Source organism: Manis javanica, chromosome 4, assembly GCF_040802235.1.
Source record: "Manis javanica isolate MJ-LG chromosome 4, MJ_LKY, whole genome shotgun sequence".
NCBI classification, from domain to species: Eukaryota; Metazoa; Chordata; class Mammalia; order Pholidota; family Manidae; genus Manis; species Manis javanica.
This window is the reverse complement of record NC_133159.1, coordinates 55,394,929-55,411,920: the sequence shown is the minus strand read 5'-3', so window position 1 is coordinate 55,411,920 and position 16,992 is coordinate 55,394,929. Positions and strand designations below refer to the sequence as shown.

At 39.8% G+C, this 16,992-nt stretch overlaps 2 protein-coding genes across 5 annotated transcripts in view; one reads left to right on the top strand and one right to left on the bottom strand.

Moving 5' to 3' along the window:
- Nucleotides 1-15,834, bottom strand: part of IL12RB2 (interleukin 12 receptor subunit beta 2) — a 67,677-nt gene extending 51,843 nt beyond the window's left edge. Inside the window, exons 1-3 of one of the 2 annotated variants that reach the window (XM_037024365.2) lie at nt 15,711-15,834; nt 8,070-8,181; nt 5,178-5,465 (exon numbers count right to left, since the gene is read on the bottom strand). In XM_037024365.2, the coding sequence (XP_036880260.2) occupies nt 5,178-5,465; nt 8,070-8,145 (364 nt within the window). In that variant the 5' untranslated portion in view covers nt 8,146-8,181; nt 15,711-15,834. Of the gene's footprint in view, nt 1-5,177; nt 5,466-8,069; nt 8,182-9,879; nt 10,084-15,710 lie in introns of those variants that run through there. The other variant, XM_017672707.3, reaches the window with a different exon arrangement.
- LOC118973541 (uncharacterized) overlaps nt 1-16,079 on the top strand; it is a 42,580-nt gene extending 26,501 nt beyond the window's left edge. The window contains exons 2-5 of one of the 3 annotated variants that reach the window (XM_037024332.2): nt 3,510-3,666; nt 13,627-13,673; nt 14,192-14,264; nt 15,392-16,079. In XM_037024332.2, coding sequence (XP_036880227.2) covers nt 15,438-16,079 — 642 coding nt within the window. In that variant the 5' untranslated portion in view covers nt 3,510-3,666; nt 13,627-13,673; nt 14,192-14,264; nt 15,392-15,437. Of the gene's footprint in view, nt 1-3,509; nt 3,667-13,626; nt 14,265-15,180 lie in introns of all 3 variants that reach the window. The other 2 variants (XM_073234111.1, XM_073234112.1) reach the window with 2 other exon arrangements.
- The last annotated feature ends 913 nt before the right edge of the window (nt 16,080-16,992 follow it).

Below are 16,992 nucleotides of genomic sequence, written 5' to 3'. Positions count from 1 at the left end.
CAATACTGCTATGTCTCCCAAAGCCAGATGAGCCAGGAGCTATTTAATGTCCACCAAGGTCAAATTTGCCTCTGAAGCAAGAACTTCTTCCAGTGATGATAGTAACAACAGTGAAAATGGTTCCAACACTTACTATATGCCAACTTCTATGTCAGTGTTTTATATGTGGTTTTTCTCAATTAGACATCGTAACAGCTACACCAAGCACACACTATTATTATCCTCCTTTTATCAAAGAGGAAACTAAGACTTAAACGTTAAGTATTTTGCAATTTTGCACAATATTACGAAACTGTGAAATGGAAGAATCAGGGCTCCAGTCCAGGTGTGGCTGACTTGAGTCCAAGCCTTTTACCACCATGTTTTATCATTCTCCCTGGTGAAAATGAGTTTAATGTTTTTAGAGTGAAGCCCATTTAAATATTAGAATCTTTAAAAATTAGGGGCTCTTTTTCTTCATCAACCTGATACTGCTCCCACGACACTTATACTCATTGGCCCCGGTCATGTCCTTTTGGGAGGTATGCCTAAATATAATTTGCAGCATCACTTGTAGTGCCTTATGAACATCTGTACAGGAATTATTTATGTACATAGATACTGAGTACCTTCCATGGGTTAGGCACAATGCTAACTATGGAAATACAAAGTTATACAAGACAGGCATGGCTCCTTCTACTATAAGATGTGCATTTGTAAATTAAACCATCTTATAGTCAAAGAAAAACCCAAAGTTAGCCTCTCAGTTTAATGGAGGTAAGAGAAAATACTGCTACTCATTCATTTCATTCTACTCTGATACTGAGATCCACATGTAGGTGATGTTCCTTCTCTTCAAAAGATTGCAGAATCTTCTCTTTGTCCCCACTATTCTGAATTTTTACAAAGATATGCTTAATGATGGTCTATTTTCTTTCATTCGTTTGGATTCTCAAAGAGTTTGAACATTCTGGGAACTTTTGTCCTTTAGTTTAAGAAACATTCTTGAATTATTTCTCTGGTGATTCCCACCTGTTTTTTTTTTCTTTCTTTCTAAAAATTCCTATTTTTCATAGGTTGGAGCTTCTTCCAGTTTTGAATTTTATTACCTGTATTTTTAAACTCCTGGTTTTTCATTCTTCTATGATGGGAAAAGTTCCTCAGTTTACATATCTACCCTCCTACTGAGTTTTTCATTTCTGCTTATTTCAGGGGGACATGTTTTCTATTTCATGAATATTTCTTTTTTCTTAGCTTCCTAGTTTTGTTTGGTATGCAATATTTTCTCTTAATTCTCTAAGGGCATCAAGCATGGTTTTTGATTTTTAGCATTTCTTCTCCATGAACCTACTCTATTTCTCCCACTTCGCTAATTTGCTTTGTTACCTATGTTTGTTTTGATTCTGTCTCTCAGATTAGATGTTTTCCTCAGATCTTGTATTTTTACTCACATACAGGAGTGAGACACTAGATTATAGATTGGAGCACTGTGTGTGTATGTCAGTGGAGGGGTATTTGCTGACCCTGAGTTTCACTCCAGGGTGATCTGGCTAGGTTTTCTTGGGAATCTCCATTGTCAGTAATTTTAGGTATTTCCTTTTAGTCTTGTCAGATTTCCCAGAAAAAAAGATTTTCTAATCTGCCTAGAGAATGGTACAGGGCAGAAGGATGCTGTTTGCAAATGTTCCTTTAACCCACCTGTTTTTCAGTATGTTATGAACAATCTCAACTGAAGTGGTCGAAACTAGTTCAGTGACCCTCTGATACAAAGCCTCCAGTCCTATGCCAGAGTAGCGGACCAACTCTCTTGCTACATGTAATTGGGAAAGGGAATCTGAGTACCTGTTTTGAAACAGATTTTCAATCAAATTTCTCATCTTTAGCCTCACTTCTACCCTCCCTTCTGGAAGTATATGGTACTATCAATTTCAGAGTCTTTCTGGGATGGAAGCTACTGCATTCAGTCAGGCACATCTTCACTTTTCTCATTGCTGACTCTAGGCTACGCCAGTTGTGACTGGTCCATCTGCTTTCCAGCGTGCAAAAGTTTGTTGCTATGTCTCCCCTCCCATTCTCCCATTCTTTCTGTCCTTCAGGGTTTGTGCCTTTAAAAAACTTTCTTGACTACATCTTGGCTTTATATCAGGGGGAAGAAAAGTAAACACATTCAAACCACCATCTTTAGCTTAACGTTTGATGGGGTCTGCTGACAAGCAAAAGAAAAGTGGGGCATAAAAGTTAGTTCTCTCTCACCATTACTCCTAGAACTTTGCAGAGACTCTTATTTTAAAGACCACAGCTTTTACCAACAAATCAAGTCAACTGTCTCAATCTGAGTTCCTTGGACCATGAAATCAAGGTGTCTGCTAAGCCCAGGACTTGGTTTTGACAGAGACTGTCCCAGGGGAAACCAGACCTTATTCTCCTCAATACAAAAGTATAATAGGTGATGCCAAGGAAAAGACAGAAATCAATGTCTAAAAATCAAAATACATACAATATAAGAAGTTGTCACGAGCATTATGATTGTTATTGTTTTTAAAAGCCCTACTTATTATGAAGAATAAAAAATCTTAGAAAACCAGCTTTCAGAAATATCAACAGCTAAGCATACACTGAAAACAACCAAGCAAGAATTAATTGTCTTTCATTTATTGCCTTGATTTTCTAAGTGGTTTGTGAATCAATCCTATGAGGTTAAGCTAAAGCACCAACTGCCTAGTTACCATACAACCTGGATGAGCTCTTGGCAGCCAAGAGGCCCAAGCCCAGGAAGGGGATGGAAAGAAAAGGCTTTAAAGGCTATTTACTCATTCCAAGTTCTGAAAAACTAGCCAACTTTATGACAGGTCCTCTCAGGATATGCAATGTCACTATGCACTACCACTTACCACAAAAAAGAAAATGGGCTTCTTACTCCCTTACAAAGCAAGATTAGGCTTACTACACTGGGCAAATCCAAAATTCACTGTGTCTTTCCTTGGAATGACTAGCCATACTCAGAAAAAGGTATTGCTTCCAGTCAGTCCTTCACCTCAAAGGTGCTAAACTTGCTCAAAGAGCAGCCATTCGATGGTGTGGTTACCAGTTGAGCACAAACAACATTCCAGTAGCACCATCCAAGCTGCACCATGACTGATATGCTTCACCATCTCCCTAGATCTTCCGGTGCTGCAAACTGTCACAAATGCATTTGCATTCTCTGGATAGAAAAGTCACAAAATAAAAAGGGGATGAAGCACTCTGATGTTTTCAGGCAACGACAGGAAATGGAATGGAATGGCTTAGGACGTGTGCAGGAATATTCACTTCCAGGGCTATTGGTAGAAATGTAGGCAGCGCTGTGGACATCTGGAACTGACATCAAAGTACTGGTAATGCCTTATACAAATATGTAATATTGGGCTGGTAAGACGGAAAATCTGGGTGAAATATTTAGGTGTTCTGAGGACAAGGGAGGTGAGGACCGATGTTGTTCTTTGGAAAAATTTTCATCTTGTCTATAATCAGTGCTTGTACTTTCTTTTAAGGGAAACATGCTCAGCTACCCAACATGCCGCACACATGAAGAAAGAGTGAAACCGGAAGGAACTGCAACCCTGGCACTGTCTGCCTCCTCTGGGCCTGGGATCAGATTGAGCCTTTGAATACAAGGCATCATCTAATCGCTACAACCATCTTATGTTGGTAATATCTTCATAAGACAGATGAGGAAACTGAGGCTCAGAGAATTGAAATTGCCTAAGGGTACATGGATAGCGGCGGGGCTGGGCTTCAAAGCCCATCTTCCTTTGATGACACCAGCAGCTGTCAGAGCTGATAGTACATAGCCTTTAAATGGTATGAACAGGAGGGACTGAGCTGGAAAAGGAGCACTGGAACTAGTTTATGTCTCTTTACCCCACAGTGGTTTGCTTGCCCATTTGCTTGGTGTTCTGCTTAATGCTTCTAGTGGCCTGACAGGGAGACTCTCTGGGACCAACCATATTCTTACAGGTCAGAGGAAGAGGTTTCCATCTTTCTTGAAAAGAGTCTCATTGAGCTCTATATAACTGTCCTTGCATCCTGGCCAGCCAACTTGCTGTAGCAATTCCTCCTACTCTCCCCAATGTCTCTTGCCTGCCACTCCAGCGCTTCCCTGAAATCTTGGAAGCAAAGAGTGCCTTGGGGTCACTCAGGGCCCATGCATGCTCACTGGCTTGCCTGGCCGGGCCTTTAAGGCAACAGGTGGCAGGCTGCAAGCTGCAGTCAGGTGTGCTGCTGGCTCACCTGTGCACTGTGGCCCATGCTGCAGATTCCAACTCTGAGATCTTAATACCTACCCCTAGCCCCTGCCTGGAGGGACCAGCAGTGCCAGCCAGCAGTGTGGGGAAGTTGATGCTCTGTGAGTAGACTTTGACCAATGGCAGACAGTAAAATTCTTCTTTTTTCCCCGTCACTGTATTTCCATATGGTGTTTTTGGGGATGCCTCTTGTGACCAAGCAACCAGATGTATTTTCTGTTGATGCTGTGGCCAGCTCAGTACTTAACCACCTTGTGTCTCCTTTGCTGGCTCACTCCCTCACTCTTTCTTGCCTGGCACTATACAACTCCCCTCCACACATGAAGTATTAGCATGTCAGTTTTACCTCAAGTGCTTTCTAGAAAACCCAGGAAAAGATAATAAGTATGATTATAGTTCTCTTTTAACCTCTGCTAAGTAAAACCAGTGGTCAGAAGAGAATGTGGATGGGAGAATTATTTTTTGTGCACTATGTTAGGGAAGAAGCACTCATCCTTGGGTACTCAGCTGGGCTGCATAAGTTTGAAAGAGACATCTCTTTCTTCTTTTTAGTACCTTTGAACAATTCTTGTACTCAAGAAGGCACAAAGACTCAGCTGCAGAGATCCATTTTCTTGCCATTTGAATCCAGACAAGTAAGTGGTCTTAAGGGCCAAAAAGAGGACAGAGGGAGAGGGAGAAGGAGTAAGGGAGAAAAGAAATGAGAGGAAGAGTGAGGGACAGAGAGATCACCAAATAAGACCCCAATTCTATTGATTTCTGGATTTCTCACACTGAGGTGCGCATGTTGCTATCAAGATAAACATATCCATGTGTGGAAGAAGAAAGAACACTGTCCTATATTTGGATTTCTGCTTAACGCATGACATATACCAAAAGATCACCAGTTTTAACAATTCATAATGAAATGCTCACCACCAACTGAGATCTCAGCCCCACATACTCGAATCTCGTCACTATTGCTACAGGCCAATTTGCAGACAAACAGAGTTGTACCCAGGGGAAGTCCTGTGATTTGAGAACTGAGGAAGTGACCATGTAGAAAATTGATTCTTCTGTCAAACTTGTAGAGGATTAACCTGTTAAAACTAGAATACTGTGAACAGCCTTGTTTGGGCTTCAAAGAGCATGAAATATTCACAGTTGATCCAAGTGAAATTACATGGGAAGGCTTCACAGTTACATCTCCTCTCTTGCACACATCTGCAATGAGACAAAAATCACACATAAGAAATCCAGTTAAAAATGAAGGGTTTGTGTAATTCCCCAAAGCAGAGCAAAATTAATCCCATGAAATCATGGAAATATAAATAACCTACATTGTTCTGCACAGTGAGAACAGAAGGCAAACATATTAAAGTCTAACTGTTTTTGAATTAAAGTATGCATCCTTCTCAGAACAGTAATACTATGACCAGAACTATAAATAAGAAGTGGTGAGAAAATAGGGTTGGAGGAACACTAAGGAACATAGTTCCAGGAAAAATCAATCTCTCTTATATGCAAATTATTCACCAGACTACTAAAAGTACTTCTCAGAATAAATCACACTGGTTTCCACCCGCAATTATTATTTATAAGGTTTACTTAATAGACCAAAAAGAAAAAAAGAGGCTATTACAAACTTTAAAGGGAAGATTTAAGAATAATTCCTTCTCTTGCTATATTAGTGGTATAAAGTACGTGTAATCTAAAACATTACTTTGTAAAAAAAGGAGAATATGCAAGGGGGTCTGGTGTGTTTGTGGTTGGCTTCAAGGATGGAAATTAGGTCTTACTATGCTATATTTTGGTATTCCTTCAAGATTGAAGGCCCCAGGATAGGTACAAAAATAAACAAGTGGAGCTACATCAAACTAAAAAGCTTCTGCACAGCAAAGGAAACCATCAACAAAATGAAAAGGCAACATACTGAATGGGAGACTATATTTATAAATGACATGTCCAATAAGGAGTTAATAGCCCAAAATACATAAAGAACTTATACAACTCAAAACCAAAATAATAATAATAATAATGATAATCTGATTAAATAATGGGCAGAAGACCTGAATAGACATTTTTCCAAGAAGACATACAGATGACCAACAGACACATGAAAAGATGCTCAATATCACTAATCATCAGGGAAATGAAAATCAAAACCATTATGAGATATCACTTCAGAACAGTCAGAGTGGCTACCATCAATAAGACAAGACATAAGAAATATTGGTGAGGAACACTGTGGGAATATGAATTGGTCCAGCCACTATAGAAAGCAGTATGGAGGTTTTTCAAAAAACCAAAAATAGTTTAACATATCACCCAGTAATTTCACTCACTTCTGGTCTAACCTGAAGAAAACAAAATCACTAATTCTAAAAGATATATGCACTCTTATGTTTATTGTAACATCATTTACAATAGCCAAAATATGAAGCAACTTAAGTGTCCATTAATAGAAGAATAGATAAAGAAGATGTGGTGGTATATATATATATATATATATACATATATATATATATATATATATATATGTATATATATGTATATATATAATGGAGTATTACTCAGCCATAAAAAAGAATGAAATCTTGCCATTTGCAACAATATGGATGGATCTGGAGAGTATTATGCTAAGTGAAATAATTCAGATAGAGAAAGACAAATACCACATGACTCCACTTATATGTGGAATCTGAAAAATAAAACAAATAAACAAACAAAACAGAAAGAGAATCATGGACAGAGAAAAACTGGTGGTTGCCATAGGGTAGGGAATTGGAAGGGATGGGTGAAATAAGTAAAGGCAGAAAAAATTAAAGATAGTGAGAATGTTCAATATCTTAATCTGGGTGATGGTTACATGAGAGTATACACATGTCAGAATTCATTGCACTGTACACTAAAATTTGTATATTTTATTGTATATACCTCAATTAAAAAAAGATGTAAGACCTTGTGCTAGATGAACCTTTACTATTATAGCTAATATTAAATTATATGAATGTATCCTTTTCAAAAGAGTTCTTCATATTATTTACTATTTGCCAGATACCACATTAAACTTACATAAAAGAGAGGTCATTCTTACTCTATAGAAGCTTTTTGTATAGATAAATACAACTGTTCAGAAATGAACAGCTTTTCATGGTATTCAGTAACTGCTGATGAAAGAACCTCAACATAACAGATTCATCCTGAATTGTCAGGTATGATAGAAAACCTCCACCAAAAGTCTTTTTATTGATAATTTGAAGATTTTTTTGATCAACTACCATAACAGGAATTGGTAAAGAAGTTCTTTAAATCAGGTAAAGGAAATATTGAAATTTCATTTGAAATAAAAAGTTCTCATTTTTATTTTCAGAACTAAACTAAGTATCTCTCTCCTATTTTTGTGTTTACTTTCTACTTTTTTGGTATTCATTGATCCTAACGAGCTGTAAAGTAAAAAATAAACTCACAGTATAAAAAGCTAAAAAAATGCCAACCATTATTTTTTTAGTATAGCTGAATTTACCAAAGAATACCCTCTGTTATAATGAACTATAATTTCAGTAAAACATTCATTCATAATGCCTAGCTTGGTTACTAGCCATTTTCGTAAGAGGAAATGATATGTCTCTTACACTAATCAGTGGTATAAATTAAACAAAATACATGTTAGCTACAGACACAGAACTAGACTTACCCACTTACATGACGGAAGATTGAATACAACACACCAACTACCAGAAGATTTACCACAAATGCGTATTTCATCTGTAACTGAGAATTCAAATCACAAATCCTTCCACAGATTAGATTACAGAAATGTCTTACCTATTTTTGCTTCAACCAACAGCAACATGATAAGAAGAATAAGTGGAAATGAGCACTCTCTAACTGCGTGTGCCATGAACAGTCAGCTTGGGAATACACCTCTGTATTTTTCCTTGTAAAAGAAGACAAATTCATTCATGTTAAAAAATTTAGAAAATACCAGAACTAACATCATTCAGAAGGACTTACAGAGGCTCTTTAATTTCTCCATATTGTTAAGATTTTATTTGTTATATTTTTAAAAATGAAATATACCTTTAAAACTAGTAAATTGAAATTCTTAGCTACCTATCATGCCCACGTCACTTAAGTTTCTTGAGATCAGCAAAGGGTGAAGATATGGCCTCTGCAGTCTTTCAGAACTGGGTTTAGGTATCTTGAGATTTGGGGCAAGTTACTCAAACTTCTAAGCGTCAGTCCCATATAATTTTTTTTTTCTTGAAAACAAGGTTGCACCTTCACAATCAAACGCAGTAGTGTTAAATCCCAGACTAAGGAGAATTTCTGATCTAGGTATGTGCTTCTGGAAGTAACAGGAGTGTAAAAAGTGGCTTATTACCCCCACCTCCCTCCCAGGAACTTAGTAAAACATGGATTTCTTTGGCAGTGAGAAAGGAATTCCAAGAGTTCTAAAGGGGTTGTTTGGGTTTCTATAGAAGTTCAATTTTACTTGTTTTTTTTTGCTTATTTATTTATTACTTATTGATTTTACTACACATTTTTATCTTGAATGGTTTAGAAAAAGCAAGCTACTGATTTCTGGTTATTGCCAAATTTAACCTAAGTAATGGCAGTACTCGTCATTAGCAAATTCTCTAAATTCTACTAAAGGTGTGTCAAAAATTCATAAAGTAAGCTGGGACGTTCTGTGATGTCGGGTCACTGGGAACCAGTGAAAGCAAATGTTCACCTCTTATTCCCATATCCAGAAATGTGCCAGAAAGGATTGGATGGCCTCAGAAAGCATCACGTATTCATTCAATAGCAGTGGCTACTTTTCAGGTGCCAAGCATGATGTTAAGTGCTTGAAAGACAAGTCCTGCTCTAATGGTCTCCTAAGAAAGTGCCCACATGCTCCTTTGATTCCTCTAGCCTTCATCATTAAGGCAAGCTCCAAATAATATTCACATCTTTTCAGTAGTCTTTGCTCTTCCTCCTTCTGACTTTTACCTCTTGGAGACTTCAGCACCCTCAAGACATTATTTTTTTCTCTATTTCTACTTTCTCCTGGGGATCTCTTCTGGTCATCCGGCTCTAGATATGATCTGTATGAATGACTCTCAGATGCACATATTCACTCCAACATCTCTCTGAGCACCAGTCTCTTATGTCTGTATCCTTGCCATCACCTCTCGCATGTTTAATAGACTGCTCAATATTAACACGTTTAGTTGGAATCCTTGGTCTCCTTTCTCTAAACTGGTCCTTTCCCCAGTCTTTAAGATCTTGGTGAAAAACATTTTTGTCCCCCAGGTTGCTCAAAAAACCTAGAAGTCATCCTTGATTTCACCCTTTTTCTCATCTTCTACAAGCCATCACTAAGTCAATCTTACCTCCAAAATATGTTACAGATCAATCCAGTTCTCTTCATTTCTACTGTCCTCACCCTAGTCCAAACCACTGTCCTTCTTTCCATAGAAAAGTACAGTAGCCCCTTAATGTGTGTCTCCAATCCATCCTCACCCTTTTCTAAGTCATTTTCATGTACCTGACTACCTTGTAAAAATATGTCAGCTCATGTTACCTGCTTCATACCACCATTTAAAACCCTTCAACAAGTCCATTATTAGAAAAAAAACAAAATCCTCACCATACTTGAATTCTCAGCCATTGCCATGGCCTCACATCTCCCGTCTTGTCACCACCATTTGCTGTACTTTTTGCCTTGCTCACTCTGCTCCAGTTACATTGGCTTTCAGACTGCTCCTTGTGCAAGACATGCCTTTTGCTGCCCCCATGCTGACTCTGAACTCTCCATTTCCTCTGCTAGAATCTAACTCTTCCCCTGGTTCTTAGTGACTGACTTACTAAGTAAGATCTTCAGAGCTCAGATCATGTGTCACTTCCTCAGATAGCTCCTCCCTGACCATCTGGCCAAAGCAGTCTTGCCCAGCTACTTTCTACTCATCACCTTATTTATTGCCTTCAAAGTAATATCTGTAACTACTTTGTTTACTTATTTGTCATCTGCTTTTGTTCTCTAGAATTTAAGCCATCATGAGAGCAGTAACACTGACTGTCTTGTTCACTCCTTATGCCAGCACTTAGCATTGGGAAAAAATACTCAATAAATGTTTATTGAGAAAAGGAATGATGGAGGGAGAGAAGAGGGGGGAAAAGAACACAAACTACAGAAAACTCCCTATAAATACCTGAGTGGTAGGCTGAATAATGGCCACCCAAAGATGTCCATGCCCTAATCCCCAGAATTTGTGAATATATTATATTACATGACAAAGGGACTTCGGAAATGTGATTACAGTTAAGGACCTTGAGATGGGGAGATTATCCTGGATTATCCAAGTGGGCCCAATCTACTCACAGCCCTTAAAAGCGGATGAAGTTGGCAGAAGGGCTGTTCAGAGAGCTGGGATGTGAGAAACACTGAACACACTGCGGCTGACTTTGAAGATGGAGGAAGGAGGCCATGAGCTAACAAATGTGATGGTCTCTAAAATCTGGGGATGGGTCTCAGTTTACAGATACTGTAAAATGTGTTTCTTATGGGTCTTGATTAAAAATGTTTGAGAAAAACTGATCTAAATCAAAATCTGACAGTTTCCCTCTCTATAAACCATAAAGTCCAAGGTCATGACACACAATGGCCTCTGTGAGCTAATTCCAGACTTAATCACCAGCCACATCTACCACCACTCTCTACTGTCACTTTATCGTCTAGCAACAGTGAGCTGCATATAGTTTCCCTGCACATCTCATATTAATTTGTACTTCTGTATTTTTGTTCATGCTATTCTCTTACCTTTCCACTGTTCCTTAGACTGGCTAAGTCTTTCTCATCCATCCCAACTAAGCTCAGACACTTTTTATTTAGTCATTCATTCAACAAATATGTATTAAGCAGTTGCGATGTGCCAGGGGCTTGGGATGAAGTAGAGAACAAGGCAGACAGCATTTTGACTGTCATGGAACCAACATTCTGGAGTAGGGAAACAGAAGATAAACAAACAAAAAATAGCAAATAAATTCAGATAATAATAAAAGAAGGTAAGAGGCTAAGGGAAGAGACTGGGGAGGAGAGAAACTGACCAGTGAATACATTTCTAGAAGGTGAAGCTTGAGCTGAGATTGACATAGGCCAAGTGAACACTCAGGAAGAATTTCCCTGACAGACAAAATGGTGAGTGAAAAGCCTGGAGGCAGAAGAACAAGCCTGCTGTGAGCGAGGCACACAGGTAACGTCAGGATGACTGGGGACAGGGACTGTGGGGAGAATGGTATAAAAAGAACGCAGAAGCCAGATCTATCATGACCATATTTGCCACAGAAGGGAGTCTGGATTTTACTCTTAAATTTATGGGAAACCACTCGTGTTTAATTAGTGTTTTTATTTATTTATTTAACTGGGCTTTAATTGGGGTGTTACAAGATAATGAGTTATATTAAACACACACAAAGACAAACACAAAGTGCAAACAAACTAGTGTTGGCCTGTGTATGGGGGCCAGAGTGGAAGCAAGCAGAGAAGTCAGGAAACAATTGCAGAGACCTACGTAAGCAGTGATGGTAATGTGGATCACAGTTACAGGAGCAGACATGGAAAGAAGCAGTCAGATCCTTGGAAGCCTACCTATGTTTCCTGATCAGACTGAAGCCTCCTACTAGTATCTTCATAACATTTTGGCATCCTCATCGTGGAACCTGCCATATTAAGTAGAACTCATTTACTTAGGTATCTGCCTGCTCTTTCATTACCTTGCAAGCTCCTCACAGGTACAGAACACCATTTGTGACACATAGTAGGAATGTGCTGAACTGAATGAAACTTAAATGGTTTTTCTGTGTTCATCTATTTCACTTTTGGTTTAGTTAAATGTAGCTACATTAAAACTACATTAAATCTTAGTCTGCTACATCATGGTCAACATCATTAATAAGTTTTTGTAGCTACCTTAGTTGCTTCATTGAAATTTGGAATATTCTGCCATAAAGGAAATTATGAATTGAAATAGAAGGTAACTGAGTGAACAGATACATTGGGATTAAATGAATTTCAGCTTGCCAACTACAAATGCTATCTAGAGGGTAACTTTTAATGTGCATTGCAATTTATTAAGCTATAACATTCTTCAAATGGTAAAATATTCAATAGTAAAATATTCAATTGGTTATTATAACAATTTTTAAATGTATATGAAATAATAGAGGATAAATTTGAGTTTATATAGTACATTGTTGCAGACATAAACTTGCTCATTTTCTCTGATACTAGGTAAAACAGCTTCTCTACTTATAGGAAATTCAGAACACCAAAGATCTTCAAGTAAATGAGATATCTTCCAATAAAATGAAACCTCCTGTGAACTGTAAACATCCTTCATACAGCCTGCCCAGAGAATTTATATTAAAACTACAACTCAGTCTTGAATCAGAAAATCAAAGAGTGTACTATGTCATTGACTCATCACTCAAGTTGTGACAGTTTCCAGACAGTGAAAAGAATGTCTCAATGTGGGTGGGGACAGAGACCAATCAGAAATACAACAATTGGCAGGAAGGCAGAGGCAATAATTACCTTCTCTATTTTCACCCTGTGTATCCTTCCAGAGTTATAAACAACAGAAGCCATTTTCTGTTGGGAAGGATGATGTACTGGAACAAGCATGGTGTTTGGGGCCAGAGAGCCTGTGTGCCCTCCTAGTTCCTCCACTTCTACCTGGACCACCACTGGAAGGAATTCACATTTTAAAGCCTTTTTTCCTTATTTGGAAAATGGCAATCAACATTTATTGAGAAAAATCTCTTCACTAACTTTGCTTTCTTAGTTTATTGAGAAGGTCTCTCCGTGGACATCCTCAACCTTAAAGTCTCTATTTGTAGACATGGCATCGGGGGTTGGCAGGTGTACCTTTGGATCTTGCGTATTGCAAAATCCTGGCAAGTTTTGTTTCACTTTGTAACATCAACCCCTGAGTCTTTTCAAGTGCTATAAGGCATTAACAATAATAAAAATATTAAAGTACATTATAATTTCTAGGAATTTCACAATTATCTTAAGATAACAGGGGGCGCCCTGCGGGGTGGGAGGCCAAGACTAATGGTCTCCACTCTATAATGTTCCTCAAGATTTCTTATATAAATTAAGAATCAACTGAAGTATCTACACCAACAGCCCCATGTCTTAGCATCTCGGCCTGAGGTTTTACTTAGTTTTCCTTTTCCTTTGCATACCGCTGCAAAAGAAACAAATTACGATTCTAATTGGAATAATCTTATATAGGCATTTACTTAATTTATTACAATGCAGAGTCTATAATTCAGTTGTTAATATTTGGTCTTCTTCTACATAAAAGTAACTATTGATATCTTTTTCCTACAGGTGGAGGAATCTGTTAAGTTGATCAAGAGAATACAGAAAAAACAGAAGTAAATTCAGAATTAGATAAATCAGAACTACCTTCCATGCTTGATTTTCCTCATCTGTATAATGAGAATAAAAATGGCATCTACCTCATGGGATTACTGTGGGATTAGCACAGTGCCTTGTATATAGCAGTAATTCAACAAATGTTATCATCTGCTATCATTTTTTTTATTGTAACACTTTCCAACGATATTCTAAGAATTAAGTTGGCCTTCTTTTTGACATCCCTTTTAACCCCACTCATCTGGCTTACCACTGAAAGATTAACTTGATTACAACTAGATCCCAAACCTCCTTTATGCCACTTATTATTTATGACATACTAAGTGTTCTCATAATTACTGTCTTCCTAAACAGTTTCAAGTTCTTAAGGAACTAGGTCTTACATTTTATTTTATATTCACTACAGTGAATGGGACTTACATTTCTTATATTCACTACATTGACCAGCACAATGTGTTGAACATAACAGGTGTTCAGTATATTTGTACTTTAAAAAATCATTGTTATTATTTTATAGCAAAGAGCACCACAAGGTTGCAAGAGCAAAGGAACCTGGACAAGTCTTCTTTGGGATTTGGCTTTCTTCTCAGGTTAGTCTGTACAAATTTACATGTAGAAGTTGAGAGCAGAGCTCTGAGTGTAATTACAAAGATGACAAATTATTGGCAAGAGAACAAAGCAGGTGCAGTAATACAAAAATAAGTCCATAATTGAGAAATGATGTCAAACATCTACTGTACTTAGAGGATTCTTCTCCCATAAAAATCTTACATGTGCTTTAGGATTATTTTCACATTAGAACTCATTCTAAAACAGGAAATTTTCAGAGCTTGCCAAACTTTTGGAATTTACCATTCTATGTAAATATCATGACATTCAAGAAACATAACACATGACACAAGAATGTTGCAAGCGCTTCTAGAACTTTTCTTGCCTAAGGAAGTGATAGCAATGAATTGTGGATTTCATTAAAATTGGGGAGGTGCGTGTCAACTCGTAGCCATTAAAGTCCTTTCAGTTGTATGCTGGACAGAGAAATAGAGCACTGTACCATTCTGTATTAATGGGAAATGAGAATCTAAGGTTTGTTTGCCCAAGTGGAGGTGAATATAGTGTTAGGAACCAGAGGTGAAAAGGAAAGAAGCACAGAGTTTGGAACCAGAAACCTGTAACTGGCTATCTCTGTGAAAATGTGAAAATTGCCTCCACATCTGTAAAATGGGAATACTAATAACCACTTCACTGGATTTTTAAAGAATTATATAGCATAACAATGTACACCCAAGGGCCAGGTACACTGTCCCTGCTTAACAAAATTTTTTTATCTACACAGGATATATACTAGGGGATTGTAATAATTATCCAGAGTTAAAATAAAGGATAGACTAATTTTGTCCTCTTCCTTAGAAAAACCAGAGAAGTCTTTTTGTATGCTTTCGGGTATTATTTCTAAGCTCTATATCTGATCATATGGATACTTAATCATTTACAATGCATTATATTTAGTGCCTCTTAACCAGGTTGAGAATGGCCTTTCCAAAGAACATTTCAGATGAGAAAACGGAGGCTGAGCATTCCGGTGGTACCCGGCCGGGAAGGACTCCGGCTCTGTCTACAGAGGCCATACGGGAAGTGCTGTCGAGAAATGGGCAGCTCAGCCCCATTAAAGACTAAGTAAGGCTCCTCCATACCTTACTGACAGAAGGTTCGTTTTCAGGCCCGAGTCACGCCCGTGGGCCTGAACCTAGGCTGGATGCTGAGGGATGGATGCCCTCTGCGCTTTTCCAGACACCAACCCTTGGCTTCCTCGCACACCCACCGTTCCGCTCCCGCCCAGGGAGCGCCTGGGAGGCTCGCCTGAACGCCCGCTCCCCTCCCTCCGGCCAATCCTCAACCCAGCCCCGTCGGGTGAACATCAGCGCGCTGGAACCGAGGCCCTAGATGAGGAGAGGCCGCCACCCAAGGCCCCGAAGAGAAGCGAGGCGTGGAGGTGTACGTCCCTCCACTCGGCCCTGGTCCCGCCGCCCGCACCTCACCTGAGCCACGGGGCGCTCACCGCGCGTCGCCGGCCCGCGGGCCGCGGCCGGGCCGGCGCCGACCGGCTGCTCCCGGGCGCGTGTCGCGCCAGCCGTGGGCGCTCCGGGCGTCGCCGCAGGCTCCCGCCCTGGGCGCTGGGCCCTGGGCCCGCCGCACGCGCCTGGCGGACCCCGGGGGTGGGCGCGGCGGCGAGCGGGGCCCGGCGGCGGCCGGGACGCCGGGCGGAGGCGCAGCGCTGCCTGCGGCCTCGACGGGAGGCCGGGCGGGCCGCAGGGGGCTCCGCCGCCGCGGGGCTGCGCCCGGGTCGCCGTGCGCCAGTGACTATCGCTGCGCTCCCCGCTTCCCCTCCGGTCAAGTGCGGGGAATGAAGCCCGTCTCGTAAGAAGGAACGAGGACCGACTGAGCTGGTGTGGTAAGTTATGAGCCACAGTATGATACGCACGACAAAACCGTGTTCGCGGTTTTCACAGCCACAGAGAAGTGGCACTTTTTTGACACTAATTAGAGAACTTTCCTCAGAGATATTCTTCCTCCGCCCTCTCCGGACTGCCCACCTCTTACCACACCCTCGTACTGTGGTCTCCAGAACGGGCTGTGAGCAAGACTGGGGGTGTGGGAAGAAAATAGAACTTTCATTCGTGTTTGCCATCTAAAAAATAAGAAAGAATGTAACATTTAATAGATGCGTGACATCTACCCTCAGTGGTCCTGAAAGAAGAGAAGGGAGGTGAACTCAACAGTCCAAGCAGGTTTATTGCTGAACCTGAGAGGGACCCCTCCGTCCTGGCCAATAGAACAAAGGAAAGGGGTTCTCTAACAGGTCAAGGGGCTTTTTATGGCCAGGGTTTTTGACGGGCCCTTTGAGGGGAGGGGCCAGGGGAAAGGTGGGCTTGTGGCTTGCTGATGTAACCTCTGGAGGATGCTCGTAGCCTAGGGAAGATGACACCCAGGTCTGTGTTGGTGGGTGGGCTTATCAGAAAGATGGTACTCAGGTCCGGATTCTATCAGGTTCCACGTTCTATATGAATGGGGATTTGAGGGAACAGGAAAAACTACATAAAAGGCAGAGGAGATGACAGAAAAATTGTGCCAGTATTTCATTGAATCTAGGAATTCATCAATTCTAAGACATACCATTTTTATATACCAGTAAAAAATGAACTGTTACATAAACTATGACATACTTTATTACTTAGAACATACTAAATTAAAATTTCATTTATTCAAATATTCCTGTTAGATTTATTTAGACAAGTATGTTTATTACCTATCACTCTTGTT